At 37.4% G+C, this 18,570-nt stretch overlaps 1 protein-coding gene across 1 annotated transcript in view; it reads right to left on the bottom strand.

Moving 5' to 3' along the window:
* The window catches only part of npsr1.L (neuropeptide S receptor 1 L homeolog), a 108,917-nt gene that overhangs the window by 18,631 nt on the left and 71,716 nt on the right, over nucleotides 1–18,570 (bottom strand). The window contains exons 3-6 of the mRNA XM_018266842.2: nucleotides 15,383–15,486; nucleotides 15,070–15,163; nucleotides 12,059–12,260; nucleotides 6,567–6,643 (exon numbers count right to left, since the gene is read on the bottom strand). Coding sequence (XP_018122331.1) covers nucleotides 6,567–6,643; nucleotides 12,059–12,260; nucleotides 15,070–15,163; nucleotides 15,383–15,486 — 477 coding nt within the window. The remainder of the gene's footprint in view (nucleotides 1–6,566; nucleotides 6,644–12,058; nucleotides 12,261–15,069; nucleotides 15,164–15,382; nucleotides 15,487–18,570) is intronic.

The raw sequence follows: 18,570 nt of genomic DNA, 5'->3' as shown, positions 1-18,570 counted from the left end.
GGAATTGCTTCCGGAGATGGTCAGCCTTGATGTCCTCAACTGAGACCCAAGAGTTCTCCTCAGGGCCATAGCCCTTCCATTTAATTAAGTATTGGAGCTTACCCCTTACCAGACGAGAATCAAGGAAGTCTTGGATCTCAAATTCAGGCTGACCCTCGACCAACACTGGGGAAGGAACAGATGACTGTAGGATTTGTGAAGCTGGTTTGAGAAGGGAGACATGAAAGGAGTCAGAAATTTTAAAATTAACAGGTAACTTAAGACGAACAGAGGAAGGGTTAATTATTGCGGTGATGGGATATGGACCAATGAATTTAGGACCCAGTTTGAGAGAGGGCACCTTCAACTTGATATTCTTGGTAGATAACCAGACCAAATCCCCCACTTTATACTGGGGTGCCTCTCTACGAGATCTGTCAGCAGCTTTCTTTTGAGCTGATGTAGCTGCAGACAGAGATTCATGCACTTGAGACCAAACCTTAGAAAATAATTCAACAGAGGAGTTGGCAGATGGTACAGGGGAACCAGACCCAGAGAATGAAAAAGCTTTGGGGTGCAACCCATTGACAATAAAGAAAGGGGATTCTCCAGAGGAAGAATTAGTAGCATTATTGTATGCAAACTCTGCCCAGGGTAATAGTTCCGCCCAAGTGGACTGGTTGTTGGACACATAACACCTGAGGTACTGCTCCAGGGACTGATTCACCCTCTCAGTTTGGCCGTTGTTTTGGGGATGATAAGCAGTGGAAAAAGATAACTCAATCCCCACCAAAGAACAGAAAGCACGCCAAAACTTTGAGACAAACTGAACCCCCCTGTCAGAAACAATATTTTCAGGAAAACCATGTAACTTAAAAATGTGATTAACAAACAAATCAGCCAAGGTCTTAGCAGAAGGGAGGTGTGGAAATGGAACAAAATGGCTCATCTTGCTAAACCTATCCACCACCACCCAGATCACAGTTTTCCCCTGAGAAGGGGGCAAATCAACAATGAAGTCCATTGAAAGATGGGACCAAGGTTTAACTGGAATGGGTAAGGGAATTAACAGACCTTGGGAAGAATTTCGAGAAGCCTTGGATCTTTGGCAGACTGGGCAGGAATTAACGAAGGCCTTAGCATCCTGTTTGAATGATGGCCACCAAACATGAAGGGATAACAGGGACACCGTCTTCAAAATGCCTGGATGCCCTGCCATCTTAGAATCATGAACCTCTCTCAATACTTGCTCCCTTAATTCCTCTGGTACAAACCATCTTCCCGAAGAGGTATCCGTAGGAGCAGATGTTTGAAGAGGGAGCAATAGAGAAGAAAGGTCAGATTCAGGGGTTGCTATGATAATTTCCCTAGGAATAATGGGAGTACACTCACTAGAGTCAGAAGAAATGGATTCGAAACTCCTAGAGAGTGCATCCACCTTGGTGTTTTTAGTCCCAGGCCTGAAAGTCAGAGAAAAATTAAACCTTGTGAAAAATAGAGCCCACCTAGCCTGCCTAGGATTAAGGCGCTTGGCAGACTCTATGTATAGTAAATTCTTGTGGTCAGTATAGACCGTCACCAGATGTTTTGCACCCTCCAGGAGGTGCCACCATTCCTCAAAGGCCCATTTGACTGCCAACAATTCCCTGTTACCTATATCATAATTCACCTCTGCGGGTGAAAACTTCCTGGAGAAGAAAGCACAGGGATGCAACTTGTTGGTAGTCGGGTGCCTTTGAGAAAGGACTGCCCCAGCTCCCACCTCAGAGGCGTCAACCTCCACAATAAAAGGGGAGTGCAGTGTCGGGGTGACGAAGGATTTGGGCAGAACTGAACTCCTTTTTGAGGAATTCAAATGCTTGAACAGCCTCAGGAGGCCAGATGCTGGGGTCAGCACCCTTCTTGGTTAAATTAGTGATGGGGGCCACAATAAGGGACAAATTCTTAATAAACTGACGATAATAATTAGCAAAACCAAGAAACCTTTGGGTTGCACGTAACGAAAGGGGTTGGGTCCAATCCAGGACTGCTCTCACCTTGCCTGGATCCATTTCTAGACCCTTGCTGGAAATATTAAACCCCAAAAACTGAACAGAAGAAACCCCAAAGTACATTTCTCTAGTTTCGCATAAAGATTATTTCCCCTTAGCCTTCGTTTGACTTCACAAACATGATTTTGATGTTCTTTCATGTTGGAGGAAAAAATAAGTATATCGTCTAGGTAGACCACTACGAAGATCCCCAGCAGGTCCTGGAAGATGTCATTGACAAACTCCTGGAACACTGCGGCGGCATTACAGAGACCAAAAGGCATTACAAGATACTCATAGTGGCCATCCCTGGTGTTAAACGCTGTCTTCCACTCGTCACCCTCCCTGATACGTATCAGGTTATAAGCCCCCCTAAGATAAAGTTTGGTAAAGACCTTAGCTCTTTTAACCTGATCAAATAGTTCGGAAATTAAAGGGAGAGGATAGCGGTTCTTTATGGTTATCTTATTGAGCCCCCTATAGTCGATACAGGGACGAAGACCACCATCTTTTTTCCCAACAAAAAAGAAACCCGCCCCTGCAGGAGAACTAGAAGGTCTGATAAAAACCCCTCTCAATATTTTCCTTTATATACTCTTTCATGGCCTGGGCTTCCAGCAATGAAAGAGGGTAGGTTCTATCACGAGGAGGAGTGGACCCGGGGATCAAATCAATTGGGCAGTCATACTGCCGGTGTGGGGGTAGGGTTTCTGCTGCCTTTTTAGAGAACACATCAGCCTATTCTGCATATGCAGCAGGTAACCCCTCAAGGGATGTAGTTGCCACTACTGAGGGAAAGCATACCCCACCACATTTAGAACCCCATTGAATTACCTCCCTCGAGAGCCAGTCAATCAGAGGGTTATGCCTCTGGAACCATGGTAACCCCAAATTGAGAGGAGCGGTAGCACCTTCTATAAGGTACAATGCTATCTCCTCACAATGCACATTGTTTATACACATGGAAAGAGAAACGGTTTGTTTGGAAACCACACCTGACCCTAAGGGTCTCTTGTCCACTGCCCATATTCTCATGGGGTTAGTTAGGGAAACCAAAGGAATCTTGTATTTGGCTGCAAAAGCAGCATCCAGAAAGTCTCCCTCCGCCCCAGAATCCACAAATGCGGACACCTTGACAGAGCCCGTAGGCCAGGTTAGTTTTACCGGAATCAAAATCTTGGAGGCAGATTGGGGAGAGGAAACTCCTGCACCCAAATGGAGCTCCCCTTCTCCATTTAGGCTTCGGAGTTTCCCGGCCTCTTAGAACATTGGTTCAGAAAATGTCCCTTTTCACCACAGTACATGCAAAGACCCAGGGAACGCCAGGAGTTAGATGGGCTATGCCTAATTGCATAGGCTCCTCCTGAGTTAGAGGAACAAAGGGGTTAGGAGATTTTACATTGGTTACCACATTAGATTTTATATTAGAAACCCCAAGAAGTTTGTACTCCTCTCACCCCTTCTCTCCCTTTGCCTTCTATCTACCTGGATGGCAAGGGACATGAGACCATCCAGGTAAGAAGGTAGGGGGTAATTAACCAGACTATCTTTTACTGAATCAGATAACCCCAAACAAAAATGACTCCATAGAGCCAAATCGTTCCACCCAGTTTCTACTGCCCACCAGCGGAATTCGGTGCAGTACACCTCCGCATCCCTTTTCCCTTGGCGCAACTTACGAATCACGGTGTCAGCAGAAGATGCACAATCCGGGTCACCGTAAAGAATTGCCATGCTGTTAAAGAAAGTGTCAAGGAAATAACGAGCGGGATCAGAGGAAGGCAGCCTTAGGGCCCAAATTTGGGGCTCACCCAAAAGCAGGGTTATTACGAACCTTACTTTCTCCTCACTAGATTGGAATGAGTGATGGAAAAAACTAAGGTATAACTTACACGCCTCTTTAATGACTAAAAATTTAGTACGATCCCCACTGAATTTCTCGGGGAACACAATTTTGGGTTCATGATGTTTAGATGAGTTACCCCAATTGGCAGAAGAACCCACAGGAGATGCAGGAACAGGATTAGACAGCTGCTGCGAAGGCCCCAACTGACGGATCAGATTGTGAAACCCTTGAAGCAAATAGTTCTGCTTTTGCTCTTGCTCCTCCATACGTTGCAGCAAAGTAGAGAGCAACATCTCAGTGGAAGTTTGAGGAGATGGTGTAGCAGAGGCAGCAGCAGCTTCGTGACCGTCATCCTCCATGGCCCGTGATAATATCACTGCTGGCACCCAATACTAGAACAAGTGCCAAGCACCCTGGTCTCGGCTCGGCTTCACCAGTAGTGTTACCACCATTGGGCTTCGGGAGGAGCCCTCAGCTTACTTGGGTGCCACCTGGACTTAACGAGGGGTACAAGGTGAGGTGTTCTGGCTGGCAAAGGGGCACGGCAGGGCCGAAGGTCACAATACAAGAGGGTTAGGCAAGCAGATGGTCAGACAGGCTGGCTCGAGGCAGGCGGATATCAGAATCATCAGGCAGGCAAGGGTCAAAACCGGGTAGTCAATCAAGGGGTTAAGCAGGAGAGTTGACGTAGGCAGGCAAGGGTCAGAATACAGATTGGAGAGTAGTCAGGAACAGGCAGGGTCAAACACGGATAATCAGATCAGAATTTTCAAGAAAGATGGACAAGGCTCAGAAAAACCACTAGAACAAGTTCTATCATGGGAAATTACGAACAGCAAAACTGGGCTTTAAATACTATTTGAATTTCACGCCTTTGCGCGCTGACGTATGACTTCAGCACGCCTGCGCCTTTAAATCCCCAGGAGGCGCGCCGCGCGCACCCTATAGAGGAGCCAGGTGCCAGCGAAGACACGCTGGCATGGCTAAAGGGAAGTGCGGGCGTCCCCGCCGATGTCGCAGCGGACGACCCCGCCGCACAGGTATTCTGACATCTGGATTGTTAAGAAGAACTTGTCAAGTAAAAGCTGGTGAGGTTCCATAGAAGTTAATGGGAAATAACCTTATTTTCCCAGTTTATTAAAACATTTGAGACTTTCAGACTCATTGAAAATGAATGTAATTATGTGATTCTCATGAAAGAATGCAATCATGTTCATTTCTGCTTGTGGAAAAAAAGGTAAGGTGTGTTTTGCTGCTTTTTTATGCAACTGCATTTTTTTCTTGACCTCCATAATTAGTAAATAAAATAGGCCTTCAATTTCAAACTTTTATTATTATTGACTGACTGATTTATATTAGTAATAATAAGCCTGTACATTGTTGTACAAGTAAGGGTCCTACTCTCCAGAATGTTCAGGACCTGGCGTTTTTCAGATAATTTGAATTTCTGTAATATGGATCACCATCACAAGGGGAACTATCGTGAAAATGAAAATATAATATAATATAGGTTGCACAACCAATCTATTTACCCATTCTTTATTTTTTATACTGAATAATTTCTTTAATACATTGATAATGGGTTTCCCCTGAAGATCATTTATGACCAATGCAAGTTGCAATGAGGAAGGAACAGTTGAGAAAAATTTCTGAGCTGCAAAGAATCATTCCATGAAAAAAAAGAAAAAAGCATGAAATGTATGCAATGTATAGCAAATTGGCCACTGTGCATTTGAAAACTAAAATATATGCCAAAGGTTTAAAGGAATTGTTCAGTATAAAAATAAAAACTAGGTAAATAAAAGACTGTGCAAAATATAGTTAGTTAGCCAAAAATGTAATGCATAAATGCTGGAGTTACTGGATGTCTAACAGAACAGAACACATCTTCCTGCTTTTCAGCTCTCTTGGTTTCCACTGACTGATTTCCCTGGTTACCAGGAAGTAACCAATTATTGACATGAGGAGAGGCCACATGGGTCATAACTGTTTGCTTTTGAATCTGAGCTGCTGAGGATCAATTACAAACTCACTGAACAGTTATGTCCCATGTGTTCTACCTATTATGCTAGACATCCAGTCACTCCAGCCTTTATACATTACATTTTTGGCTAACTAACTATATTAGAAATATTTTTTGTATTTTGCACAGTCTATCTATTTACCCAGTTTTTATTTTGACAATGAACTGTTCCTTTAAAGTCCTCTTAAAGTTTGTATTGATTGTCCATAGTAATTTTTGAAACTGTATTATTTTTGACATTTCAACCACAACTGTTTCATATAGCAGTACAGTATACAGGTATGGGATCCCTTATTAGGAAACCCATTATCCAGTAAGTTCCGAATAACTGAAGGCTATCTCCATAGACTCCATTTTAATCCTATAATTATTTTTCTTAATCCTTTTTCCCTGTAAAAATAAAACAGTACCTTCTATTAGATACCAACTAACATACAGTAGAATTAATTCTTATTGGTGACAACACAATCCTATTGGATTTAATTATAATTTAAATAATTTTTAGTATGGTGGTCCAAATTATGGAAAGACTTCTTGGAAGTCTTATCTGGAAAACCGCAGGTCCCAAGCATTCTGAATAACAGGTCCCATACCTGTATAGTATTGTATATTATTGTAAACCATTATCCTTACTTATTTTGCATGACACATCTGGTACTGTATATGTGGGCTAAAAAAAATCACTTACCAGTATAGTTGGAAATTATCACTGTGTGTGCTTTACTTTTTACCCATATTGTTCGTATTACAATGAAGTAAATCACACTATAAATTGAAAAAGATATGAAAATAATTAGGACTTGCAGTATGCAATTTAGCATCTAGACTATCTCTGCTGCTTCAAATGTATGCTTTTGAAAGTATAAAAAGAGAAAAACCCTGCATGATTCATTTTAATTCTAACATTTTCTCAGTGCATGGTCTCAGCTGTATTTAACAACTAACCCTTTCTTTGAAAAATACATTAAAGGATTTTCACAGTTATTTAAAGCAGTATATGCTCTAAAGCAGCATATATATTACTGCATGTGATAAAAAAATCAAGTAGTTCTTTACCAGACACATGTGCTAGAGCACTATAGAGCACAAAATCACATCCTGCAAATTGAAAAAGTAAATGCAACTGGGGTATGGCTGCACTCTGCATCTAGGGGCATATTTATTATGCTGTGTAAAAGACAGTGGGATGATACACCACATATTGTCAGGCTTCACCGTGTAAAAAACAGCATAAAAAGACATAACATTTTTATGTTTTTTCTTAGAATGACTTCCACCAGAAGCAATGTAAAATAACCATGGCAAATGTGGCGTTTGCACTGCATAAAATTACACACACTGATAAATTTGCCTTTTATTTTACAGCAAATTAAATTTTACACAACATAATAAATATGCCCCCTAATGTCAATTAGCTGCTAGGTACAGAACACAGCTCCATCAGGTGCAAGGCATCCCTGTTCTACACCTGCCAGAGGGTTGGCAGCAAGTACAGAGATCCATTATAGCATGCTTCCTTAGGCACTCCCTAACTTGTGTATCTGAATAAAGTACAAGATTGGGGAAAGATATTGTGCATTCATCTCCCCTGCCCTCCTGCATGAATACTGTAATAATGGACCTTATAAATGGGGTGCACACAAATCCCTGCACTCTATTTTGGAGTGCAGAGACCTGCAGAAATTCAGAACACTTCCCCTTTTTTGCACTTTGCACCCTGCCTTCCACATTGTAAATGACCCTTAGGGGCTGATTCACTAAGCTCGAGTGAAGGATTTGAATGAAAAATACTTCGAATTTCGAAGTATTTTTTGGGTACTTCGACCATCGAATTGGTTAAATTCGTTCGAATTCGAACGAAATCGAACGAATCGAACGAAAAATCGTTCGACTATTCGACCATTCGATAGTCGAAGTACTTCCCCTTTAAAAAAAACTTCGACCCCCTACTTCGGCAGCTAAAAGCTACCGAAGTCAATGTTAGCCTATGGGGAAGGTCCCCATAGGCTTGCCTGTGATTTTTTGATCGAAGGATTTTCCTTCGATCGTTGGATTAAAATCCTTCGAATCGTTCGATTCGAAGGATTTAATCGTTCGATCGAACGGAAAATCCTTTGATCGATCGATCGCAGGATTAGCGCTAAATCCTTCGACTTCGATATTCGAAGTCGAAGGATTTCAATCAGAGGGTCGAATTTCGAAGTATTTTTAACTTCGAAATTCGACCCTTAGTGAATCGGCCCCTAATTGTGTATAAAAAAGAGTAATCATTAGTGAAGTTTTAATCATAAGTGAATAATAAGTGGAGACTGTGATATGTTGGTACAAACAGAGTCAAAATTCATATTATATCACCTGAACTTTCTTTTTTTAGGACAACCTTCTATTTCCCTTTTGATCCATGCATTCTAATGAAAATGAATTCTATGTTCTCATATGTATGTATTTATTTTATGCATATTTACATACATTATGGGGCTTATGTATCATGCTATGTAAAACAATAGAGAAAAACATCACTGATGATGTTGCCCATAGTAAACAATCAGAAATGTGCTTTTGTTTTCTAACTTGTAGATGGCTTTTGAAATATAATCGCTGATTAGTTGTTGTTGGTGATGAGCAGAGTTTAGCCACAAAAATGATGCCCTTAGACACTAATGGGTAAAAAAAAATTGTTGCTGACAAAAAAATTTATCGCCCATAGACTGCAATGCATTTTGGACATTTTTCAGCATTATGCTAATTTTCAGTGAAGTGAAATGGGTCAGTTTTGTTCAACACTAGTTGCTATTGACTTTGTATTCTACTCATCATTTGCAATGGGTCTACAAATTCTCAAAAAAACTTGACAAGCAAAAATAAGTATTGTAAATATTTATATGTTCAATCTTAACACATTATTACTGTTAATAGCCAAAGATCAGTTCACCAAATTTCCAAAACACAATGAGCTCATCATCAACAGAGTTTATTTGAGGTTTGCACACAACAATATAAAATCATAATAAAGCCTTAACTGTGGATTCAGTTACACCAGTTGATTTACCAGTTGAGTTGTCCATATAAAAAAACAATCTCATTCCTCTCCTTTGGGATTCGATAGCTATATAAGTGCCACCATCTCTACAATGCCTGATGCCTCATCGAATAACTATTGTTTCACCATAAAACAGGCCACCACAATCATTCATCTCTTCCTACTTTCCCTTTGAAACAGTAGGTCACCTTTGCATCCAAGGTTACTCTTGACTTCCTTATCTGGCTGCCCTGGCATCCAACATGTGGAGGTATTTTTATCAAAATTTGAAATTGTGAATTTTAGAGTTTTTTAATTTGAATAAACTTGAAAATTTTACTAGCCTCAAATGTTTGTTTATTTATTAAAAATGTTAATATAAAAAACTTGATAAAATAAAACCGTAAAAAAAAAATATGAACACGTTGAATTATCATTTGCAATGGGTCATCAAAAATCATATTAAACATTTTTGTCTTTTTATTACAGACTTAGATTAATTTTGTAGCAGAAACTAACTCTTTGCTGTGCACAGAATTAACTGGCAGTGAATCCTCCACAACAGTTCTGAAAATTCCAGGAGGAATATGTAAGTGTATGTTGAAGCTGATCCCTTTATTTGAAGCTTTTTGATTGTGCTGTTTAATATAGCAAATCTGAATTTAGAGCATGCCCTATATTGTGATCTCATGTTGAACAAAGCTGCAAAAATGTTATAAATCTTCCTATACACTTTTTAAAATAGTAAAATATGGTAGGAGTTATTAGTGAACATAGTGATAATTTGTAAAAGTGCAGCAACTTTCAAGATTGAATATTAGATTTTTTTATCTTCTTGCTGTGAGAATTGCACCAAAAATAAATATCAAAGGTTAATAAATCAGCAACCTTATCTTCCATTATCTCTAATTACACAAATACTAGGGAATGGTTTATTATGTCTGTATAACTTTATATTTCTGCATTGTTGAAAATTAAAGGAAATTGTACAGTTTAATAAAACACTAAGGGACAGATTTATCAAGGGTCGAGGTGAATTTTCAATTGAAAAAAAATCGAATTTCAAGCTATTTTTTGTGTACTTCATCTAGGGAATAGTCCAAATTCGATTTGAATTTGAAAAAAAGTAAAAAATTCGAATATCGAAATGTATCATGTACTGTCTCTTTAAAAATTCTACCATTCGCCATCTAAAACCTGCCAAATTGCTGTTTTAGCCTATGGGGGACCTCCTAGAACCTATTTGGAGTCAATTGGTGGACTTTGAAAAATCAAAGGTTTTTTTGGGAAAAACTTTGAATCGAATTCGATCGATTGCGCTATTCCTTCGATTCATATGATTCAAATTTGGCCGAATACAGACCTATTAGATCGAAAATGGACCGACTCAACCAAAAAAAAACATCAACTTAATTTCGGTTGGTCTTTTTGAATTTGAATTTCGACGTTTTTTCAATTCGAAATTCGACCCTTGATAAATATGCCCCTAAAAATACTTTCTGACTATTCTACTTATATCCATGTACCATAAAACATATCTCTTTTAGTTCAAATAGGTCACATCACTCAGCTTCTTTAACTGGATTAGATTTGTAAATCATCAGATCTATTTTTAAAACACGATCGATTGACATGTTCATTTGGAAAGTGATGTCTTAAATAAGTAGAAATCTTATGCTTTTTCAGGACCACAAAATTCTTAGAATTCATTGAAGCAACCTATTTATTGTTACTAAGTACTATTCAGTTTATAAATTTCATAAGGTTTGTAAATGGATGATTAAATGGATGATTAATTGGATGATTAAATGGATGATTAAATGGATGATTAAATTAACGTTCTTTCACACATCATTCTGCCTTTAACTATAAATTTAAGGTGTTAAAAACTTGTATTATTGAGGTAAAAATGACATTTTAAAATGTTTATTTTTATGGTAGTGGACTGGTTTAAAAAAATCTTATATTAGATTGGCCACTGATAACTTCACTGGCATAGCACCTACATTTATATACTACATTGCACCTATGTTACTACATTGAGCCCAATGTATAATCACATTTTCTTATGTTCTCCAACTACTTTAAACATCTTGTGAAACAAAATAAACTAATCAAACCATTGAAATAAAAACTGTTAAACTGATAAAATAAACAAACCAACCAAGATCATATAAAATGAGAACAACAATACTAATAAGGAATTAGAATTTAATTTACTGAAGATATGTAGATAAAGTGAATGTAGGGCAATTACTGTTAGGGTATTACTAGTCAAGATAATATAATTAATCTGTGGTTAACCATGTTAAAGGATTAATAATTTTTTGAAAATAATGTTTTCACCGTATTTTGATCATTTATATTGTATTAGCAATTTATCATATTTCTAAGCAAGGTTTAAATAAGGCTTGCTATTTCCTACATATGTTTATCAAAGTATACAGGGCCAGAACTAGCGGTAGGAAGAGTAGGCACATGCCTAGGGTGCAAAGCTGGGGGGAGGGACACCAGGCACATACCTTATCTTATCTGCCTTCTACTCCTAGTCCTGTCCCTTCTCTCCTTGGCTATACACACTTCCGCGCTCACGTCAATTCGCATATGCGTCAATTTGCGCATGTACGCTCCATGTTGCCTAGGGCACCTGGCCGGTCTGGCACAGCTCTGAAAGTATAGCAGTGCATTCTGTTTATGGATAGTGATGGGCAAATTCCTCCCATTTTCTACAAATTTGTGAAACTCAAAAATTGACGCCTGTGTCAATTTTGGACGCACGTCCGAAAAGTCAATTGCGTCAGTTTTTAACGCTGGCATTAAAGTCAATGGGAGTCCGAATAGTGTGTCGGTTTTGACTCGAGTGAGTCTTCGGACGTGCATCCAAAATCTTTTGACGCTGGCGAACTTTTGCGGGAGTTTTGCAAATTTATTCGCTAGCAGAAAAACGTGGAAATTCGTAGCGAAGTTCGCGCCAGGCATATTTATTCACCCATAGCTATTTATGGAGCCTTGATTATCAAATTTTCATGAAATGCAACATCCACATATATCTATGTCTATAAAAATATGGTAGAATACAGTAAATAACAGCAAAAAAAGTCTGTTTGCAATTCAGGAAAAAAAAACTCCTGGGATAACAATAATGAACTATAAAGACTTACCTAATAATAATCAAAGGGATAAAATATACCAAAAGAGCAACAATTGTCATATAAGGTATCCAGTAGGAGTCATCAGGCCAAATTGCCCAGCACTGTATTTCTCCATTAGGAAGTTTGAGTTTTCCAAATATAATAAATGTTGGAATTGAAAATAAAAATGACAAGGTCCATGCAACAGCAATTAGCACTTTTGCTTGTTTTTCTGTTGAATAAAAACAAATGAATATATGATTTATAAGCAATATGGATTAATAATCAAAAGGGTTGGAAGTAAATCTTAAATAAAAAATACATTTATGGTAAACAATTGTCTATATCATTTCAGTCATATGCACTCTGCTCCCTATTTTTTCATGCAACTTTGTTTTACACAGAATGGAAGATGATCTTAGGGTAAATATACCTCCTATGAATTATTTCTCAGCTTTTAGCCTACAGTGTCCAGAAGATCAATATTTATTGTGCCAACTTGAAAGGTACATTTTTTTCAGGTAAGTTTAGGTTGTTTAGCTCGATTAAAAAATATTTAGTTTCTAAGGGGCAGATTTATCAAGGGTTGAATTGAAAATTCAAATTTCAAACTCGAACTTCGAATTTTGAAATTTGAATTTTCAAGTTTATTTAGTGGAACTTGACTAGGGAATAGTTAAAATTCGATTCGAGTTTTAAAAAAATCTGAATTTGAATTTCAAAATGTATCATGTACTGGCCCTTTAAGAATTCTAATTTGACTATTCGCCACCTTAAACCTGCCAAATTGCTGTTTGCTGTAGGGATGTCCTGGGATGAATTTGGAGTTGTTTGCAACCTTCCTGAAATTGCATTTTGTTTTTTAAATTTCAATGGTCGCTTTTTATTCAAATATCAAGTTCCTGGGAGTATATGGGAGTTTTTACAAACTCCCATGAACTCTAAATTCGACCCTTGATAAATCTACCCCTAATTGTGTACTTGACAAAGCTAGGCCAAACACAACTATGTTTTAATAATAGAGCTAGAATCATAGCTGACTGGTGAAAGAATGCATATCATTTTATTTTGCATAGTATCATCTGTAAGAGTTTTTTTAATAATGATAGCTCAAACTTCTCTATACTGTAGGTCAATTTGTGGCCGACCTGGATATGTGTAGGACTAATTTGTGAAATGAGATATAGAGCATCCAATAAATATTTCCTCTTGTGGACCAGCAGTTGCAAGTGAAGAATTAACCATTAGGAAACTATAGTTAAGTATTTAAAACAATTTATTTCGGTAAACAAACGGGACAAATTTGCCCATCACTAGTTCTTAGCTTCCCAGGTGTTCCCAGCTATGTTACTTGCTCTGATAAACTCACTCTTAAATTTGATACTGCTAGTTGGGGGAATATCACCCTTTCCCCTCCAGCAGCCAATTGGCAGTGGGAAGGTAACCAGATAACAGCTCCCTGACAACTGCATTATTAAAAATGCTCCCATGCCGCACCTACTAATAGATATGAGATAAAAAAAATACTTAGAAATTTGACCATTGAATTAAAATACTTCGACTTCAATATCGAAGTCAAAAGATTTTTCACAGATTTTAACATACGATCGAATGATTTTACTTTGATATGTAAAGACTTAGAAAAATGTACTAGAAGGTCCCTATAGGCTAACATAGTACTTCGGCAGGTTTAAATTGGCGAAGTATTGAAGTCGAAGTTTTTTTAAAGAGACAGTACTTCGATATTTTAATATTCAAATATTCAAAATATTTTTACTTCGAATCGAATTCGAAGTAAATTCGAAGTCGTAGTATCCTATTCGATGGTCGAAGTATCCAAAAAATTTCTTTGAATTTTGAATTTTTTTACTTCAAAAATTCCCTCGAATTCACTTCAACCCTTGTTGTAGGAGGTCATAGGCTAAAACACCAATTTGCAGGTTTTAGATGGTGAATAGTCAAATTCAAATTCTTAAAGAGACAGTACATGATACATTTCAAAATTCGAATTTCTAATTTTTTATAAACTCAAATCCAATTTCGACTATTCCCTAGTTGAATTATACTAAAATAAACTCGAAATTCAAATTTTCAATTTTACCCATGATAAATCTTCCCCTAAGTGGCTCCTTTTGTGCCAACCAACTTGTGCCCTTACTCCCACAGACCAGGTTTGGAGAATTCCTATTCCAAATAGAATAGAATGTTGCCTATGCTTAAAATTGCACATCTTCTACCTTTACTACATGCCAGTGTCTATTTATTATTTGTTTCTTGCTATTGCTTCAAAATAGTATGTGATAATAAACCATAATCCATCAAACTTCTGCTTTGCATTAGTTTGAATTTAGATCATAATAACACTCATCATTTTATATTGCCTATTCATATGCCTTTCTAATAACTTTAGGTTCAAACCTACTTTTCATAAACCAATCATACATCTCTATAGCATACAATTGGAAGCTATCCCACATGCAGAAAATCCTGTGAACATGTATACATTTCACTACTGAGCTACAATATAAGAATGAGTAGAAATGGTCGTTAGTAAAATGCAAAAGAGTCTTATGGAAAACTGCACTTCTTATTTCTTATTGTTTCAACTCAATTATATACATGTTTAGATTCAATATAAAAAAATCATAAGTATATTTTAATCATAAAATAATAAAAAAAAATAAGTTTACAAACCAATATCACTCTCTTTGTCATTTCATACCAAGATTAAATCAGTGATGAACAAAGTACATTTTTCAAGATAATTGTGATAATAATTCAGGATCCTTATAAAGATTTGTTCCATGTGGTGGTGTATTTGAAGTACACTGTGGGAACACATTTCCACTTTAATATATAAACTATGGAAAGGGAATGTAGTCAGTAATAAGTCACTCATACTGAAATTTCTTATTATATTACCACAACTTTGAAATTTGTCATACAAAGAGGTTCTTATCTATAATAAGAAAAATAGTTTGAATTACATTATCTATATGTGTATCAATCAGTACTGATTGATGCTAACAAATAAAACTTACCTCCTTGGAGAAACTTCATTGGATGAACTATGGCATGATATCTGTCTATGCTGAGAGATACTAATACATATGTTGAAGCATACAGAAGGACGACCTAGTAAAACATGGAAAGCTTTAGTAAGTGAACCATAAAATATAAAATGTGAGTAACATATATTGATTTCTTACAAAATCGCAGGGCAAAACAGAATTGCCCTCATCTCATTTTGGTGCCAGAGATTTTTTATCATACAGAACAATGATACCTAAAACATGAAACTGAATACTTATTTGTTTCCATTCAAATGAAGAACATTTATAATATGTTATTTACCTGCAGATAACGCACAATCTTGCAGACAATATCAGGGGCCATGAAATCTCCAGTAATTCGCCATATAATGTTTACGGTGATGCTTATTATTCCTGTAAGGAAATCTTTTGAAAAAAAATGAAAACAAATATTAGGATTAATAAATAGTAATTTTTTGCATAATTTTTTTTTTTAGATCTATTTGCATTGTTAGAAGAGTTAGAAGAAGAATGGCCCTCATCTTTTACACCATGTGCATAGTATACAGATATTGGATCTATTTTCTGGAATGCTTGAGACCTCGGGTTTTACGTATAAAGGATCTCACCTTAATTCATATCTCCATACCATTTACACATTTAGGGGCACATTTACTATTGGTGGAATATCGAGGGTATTCGACCCTCAAAGTTAAATCCTTCGACTTCGAATGTCGAAGTCGTAGTCGAAGGTCGAAGTAGCCAATTCGATGGTCAAAGTAGCCAAAAAAATTTTTTATTGTAATCCTTCACTCGAGCTAAGTAAATGTGCCCCTTAATGAACCCAATAGGATTGTTTTGCCACAAAATGAATTTATGCAGTTTAGTAAGGATTAAGCACAAGGTAAAATAAAAAGGAAATCATTTTTAATATTTAATTATTTTCTTAAATTTGACTCTGTGGCATATGGCCGTCCTTTAATTTGGAGCTTTCTGGATAAGAGATCCCATACCTATATTATTTTCTCTCCAAACACCTGGTAGCACAAATATTTTCTCTGGTAGGACAATTTTTGAGTGAGTGAATTTTAAGAAGCACGTTATGATGGCAAAAAACTTGCAAAGTAGCATTGATTCTTTTAACCCATATCGACTTTCTGATGGTTACATAGTCACATAGTTAAATTGGGTTGAAAAAAGACAAAGTCCATCAAGTTCAACCCCTCCAAATGAAAACCCAGCATCCATACACACACCCCTCCATACTTTCACATAAATTATATAGGGGTGGCCTCTGTTACACTGATTTTCTGTATGGGTAAAAAGGTCCCCTGCTATTTGTCTATAATGTCCTCTAATGTGCAATCACGTCCCCTTGCAAGCACCTTTTTTTCCAGAGAAAACAACCCCAACCGTGACAGTCTACCCTATTAATTTAAGTCTTCCATCCCTCTAACCAGTTTAGTTGCATGTCTAAAAGTCACGGAAACTTCCAAAAAATTTTGGAAATTCTCGTGACTTTTCAGCACATGCGCAGTTGTTCGGGACCAGAAATTTAATCCAACTGCGCATGCACCGAAAATGTCGTCAAGACACGAAGATTACCAGAGAAGAAGAATATGGCTGCCGTGAACTCCAAGGCCATAATCTGCACGGAGGGGTGAGTAGAAAATATGGGGCAGGTAGGCTGGGGGGAGGTGGGAGGGGGGGTCTACCCAGGGTAGGCGGGAGGTTTTTTTTTTTTATTTTGGATTGAATTTTTCTTTAAAGACTAGAGTCCAAAACTGCAAACTCCAGATGAGGCCTTACCATGGTACTATAAAGAGGCATAATTAATCATCTCTTGAGTTAATGCCCTTTTTTATGCAAGAAAGAACTTTATTTGCTTTAGTAGCCACAGAATGACACTGCTCAGAATTAGACAACTTGTTATCTACAAAAACCCCAAGATCGTTCTTATTTAAGGAAACTCCCAACACTGTCATTTAGTGTATAAATTGCATTCATATTATTTTTGCCAACTTTGCATTTATCAACATTGAACCTCATTTTCCAGTTTGCTGCCCATTTTCCCAACTTAGGCAGATCACTCTGCAAAGTGGCAACATCCTGCATGGAACCTATAGTTCTACACATTTTAGTATCATCTGCAAAAATAGAAACAAATAGTTTTGAGGCTGAGAACTGGATCCCTTTTTGAATAGTGGCACCAAATTAGCAATTTGCCAGTCTCTTGGCACTATGCCAGACCTCAAAGAATCCTGAAAAAATTAAGTAAAGAGTTCGGCAATCACAGAGTTAAGCTAACTAAGTACCCTAGGATGAATTCCATCTGGCCCCGGATCTTTGTTTATCTTAACATGTTCTAGTCTCTTTTGAACTTACTCACGTGTGGACCATGCATCATTATTTACATTACTAGAATTGGGACTATCAAGAAGGAAACCTTCATTAACTGGTTCCTCATTTGTGTAGACGAAAAATATGAGTTCAGAATCTGCACTTTTTTTTGTTTTCATCAACCAGCTGACCCCCCTATGATATTAAAGGTCCCATCCCTTCCTGCTTTATTTTTTACTATTAACATAGTTAAAAAATATTTTGGATTCTTTTTACTGCTTGCTGCAATATCCTTTTCCATATCAATTTTAGCTTGCCTTATAGCTTTTTTGCATGATTTTTTGGCCTCCTTGTGCCTTATAAATTGTCCTGCTGTAACTGTGACCTTTTCTTACCCACCTCAACACCAACACTTCGATTGAAACAAAAAGGTTTTGCTTTGCAACAATGTTCCATGCTTACAATGGGAATATACTGGCATATTTATTTATGAAGCAGCATTTTAAGGACTTCCCATTTGTGTTTTGTGTTTAACCCTGTGAAAAGCATTTCCCACGTTATATGTTGCAGAGATTCCCTTATACTGTCAAAGTTTGCACGTCTAAAATTTAGTGTTTTAGCTACTCCCTTATAGAATTGCTTCTGCAACATAATCTCAGAATAGACCATGTTATGGTCAGTATTCCCTAAATGCTCACCCACACAAATGCTAGAGATGAGTTCAGTATTATAAGTTGCATTCCAACAGGTATACAGTAAGTGCTCTGTACTGATTGGCTACTGTAGGTTTGTGAAACTGTTGCTCCCTTTATTAAATTTCCAATAATAGTGAGCATGTCGGTATAGATTTTGATGTTTACATTGTAGTGATAGCAGCCTTCCAAATATATTAGCAGCGATCCAAATATATTTCATCTTTGCTCAGTTTAGGCAAGGCAACCATGGAAGCCTTCTACATACCTTGTTGTCGAGAAGATACTCTCATACCTTTCATACCTTACGATAATAAGAGGTTTATATGTTCTATTCACTCTTTATAAAGGCTATGCCCCTATAAGTGGGCAGAGATATGTAGCTGATATCTCTCATATGATGTTATATGAGTCTAGTTTATATACAGTGTTTTAAACACTTAGAGAAAGATGACTAGATGAATATGGTGCAATGGTG

The sequence above is a fragment of the Xenopus laevis genome, chromosome 6L (genome assembly GCF_017654675.1).
Source record: "Xenopus laevis strain J_2021 chromosome 6L, Xenopus_laevis_v10.1, whole genome shotgun sequence".
NCBI lineage: Eukaryota > Metazoa > Chordata > Amphibia > Anura > Pipidae > Xenopus > Xenopus laevis.
This window is presented reverse-complemented; position numbering and strand designations above follow the sequence as displayed.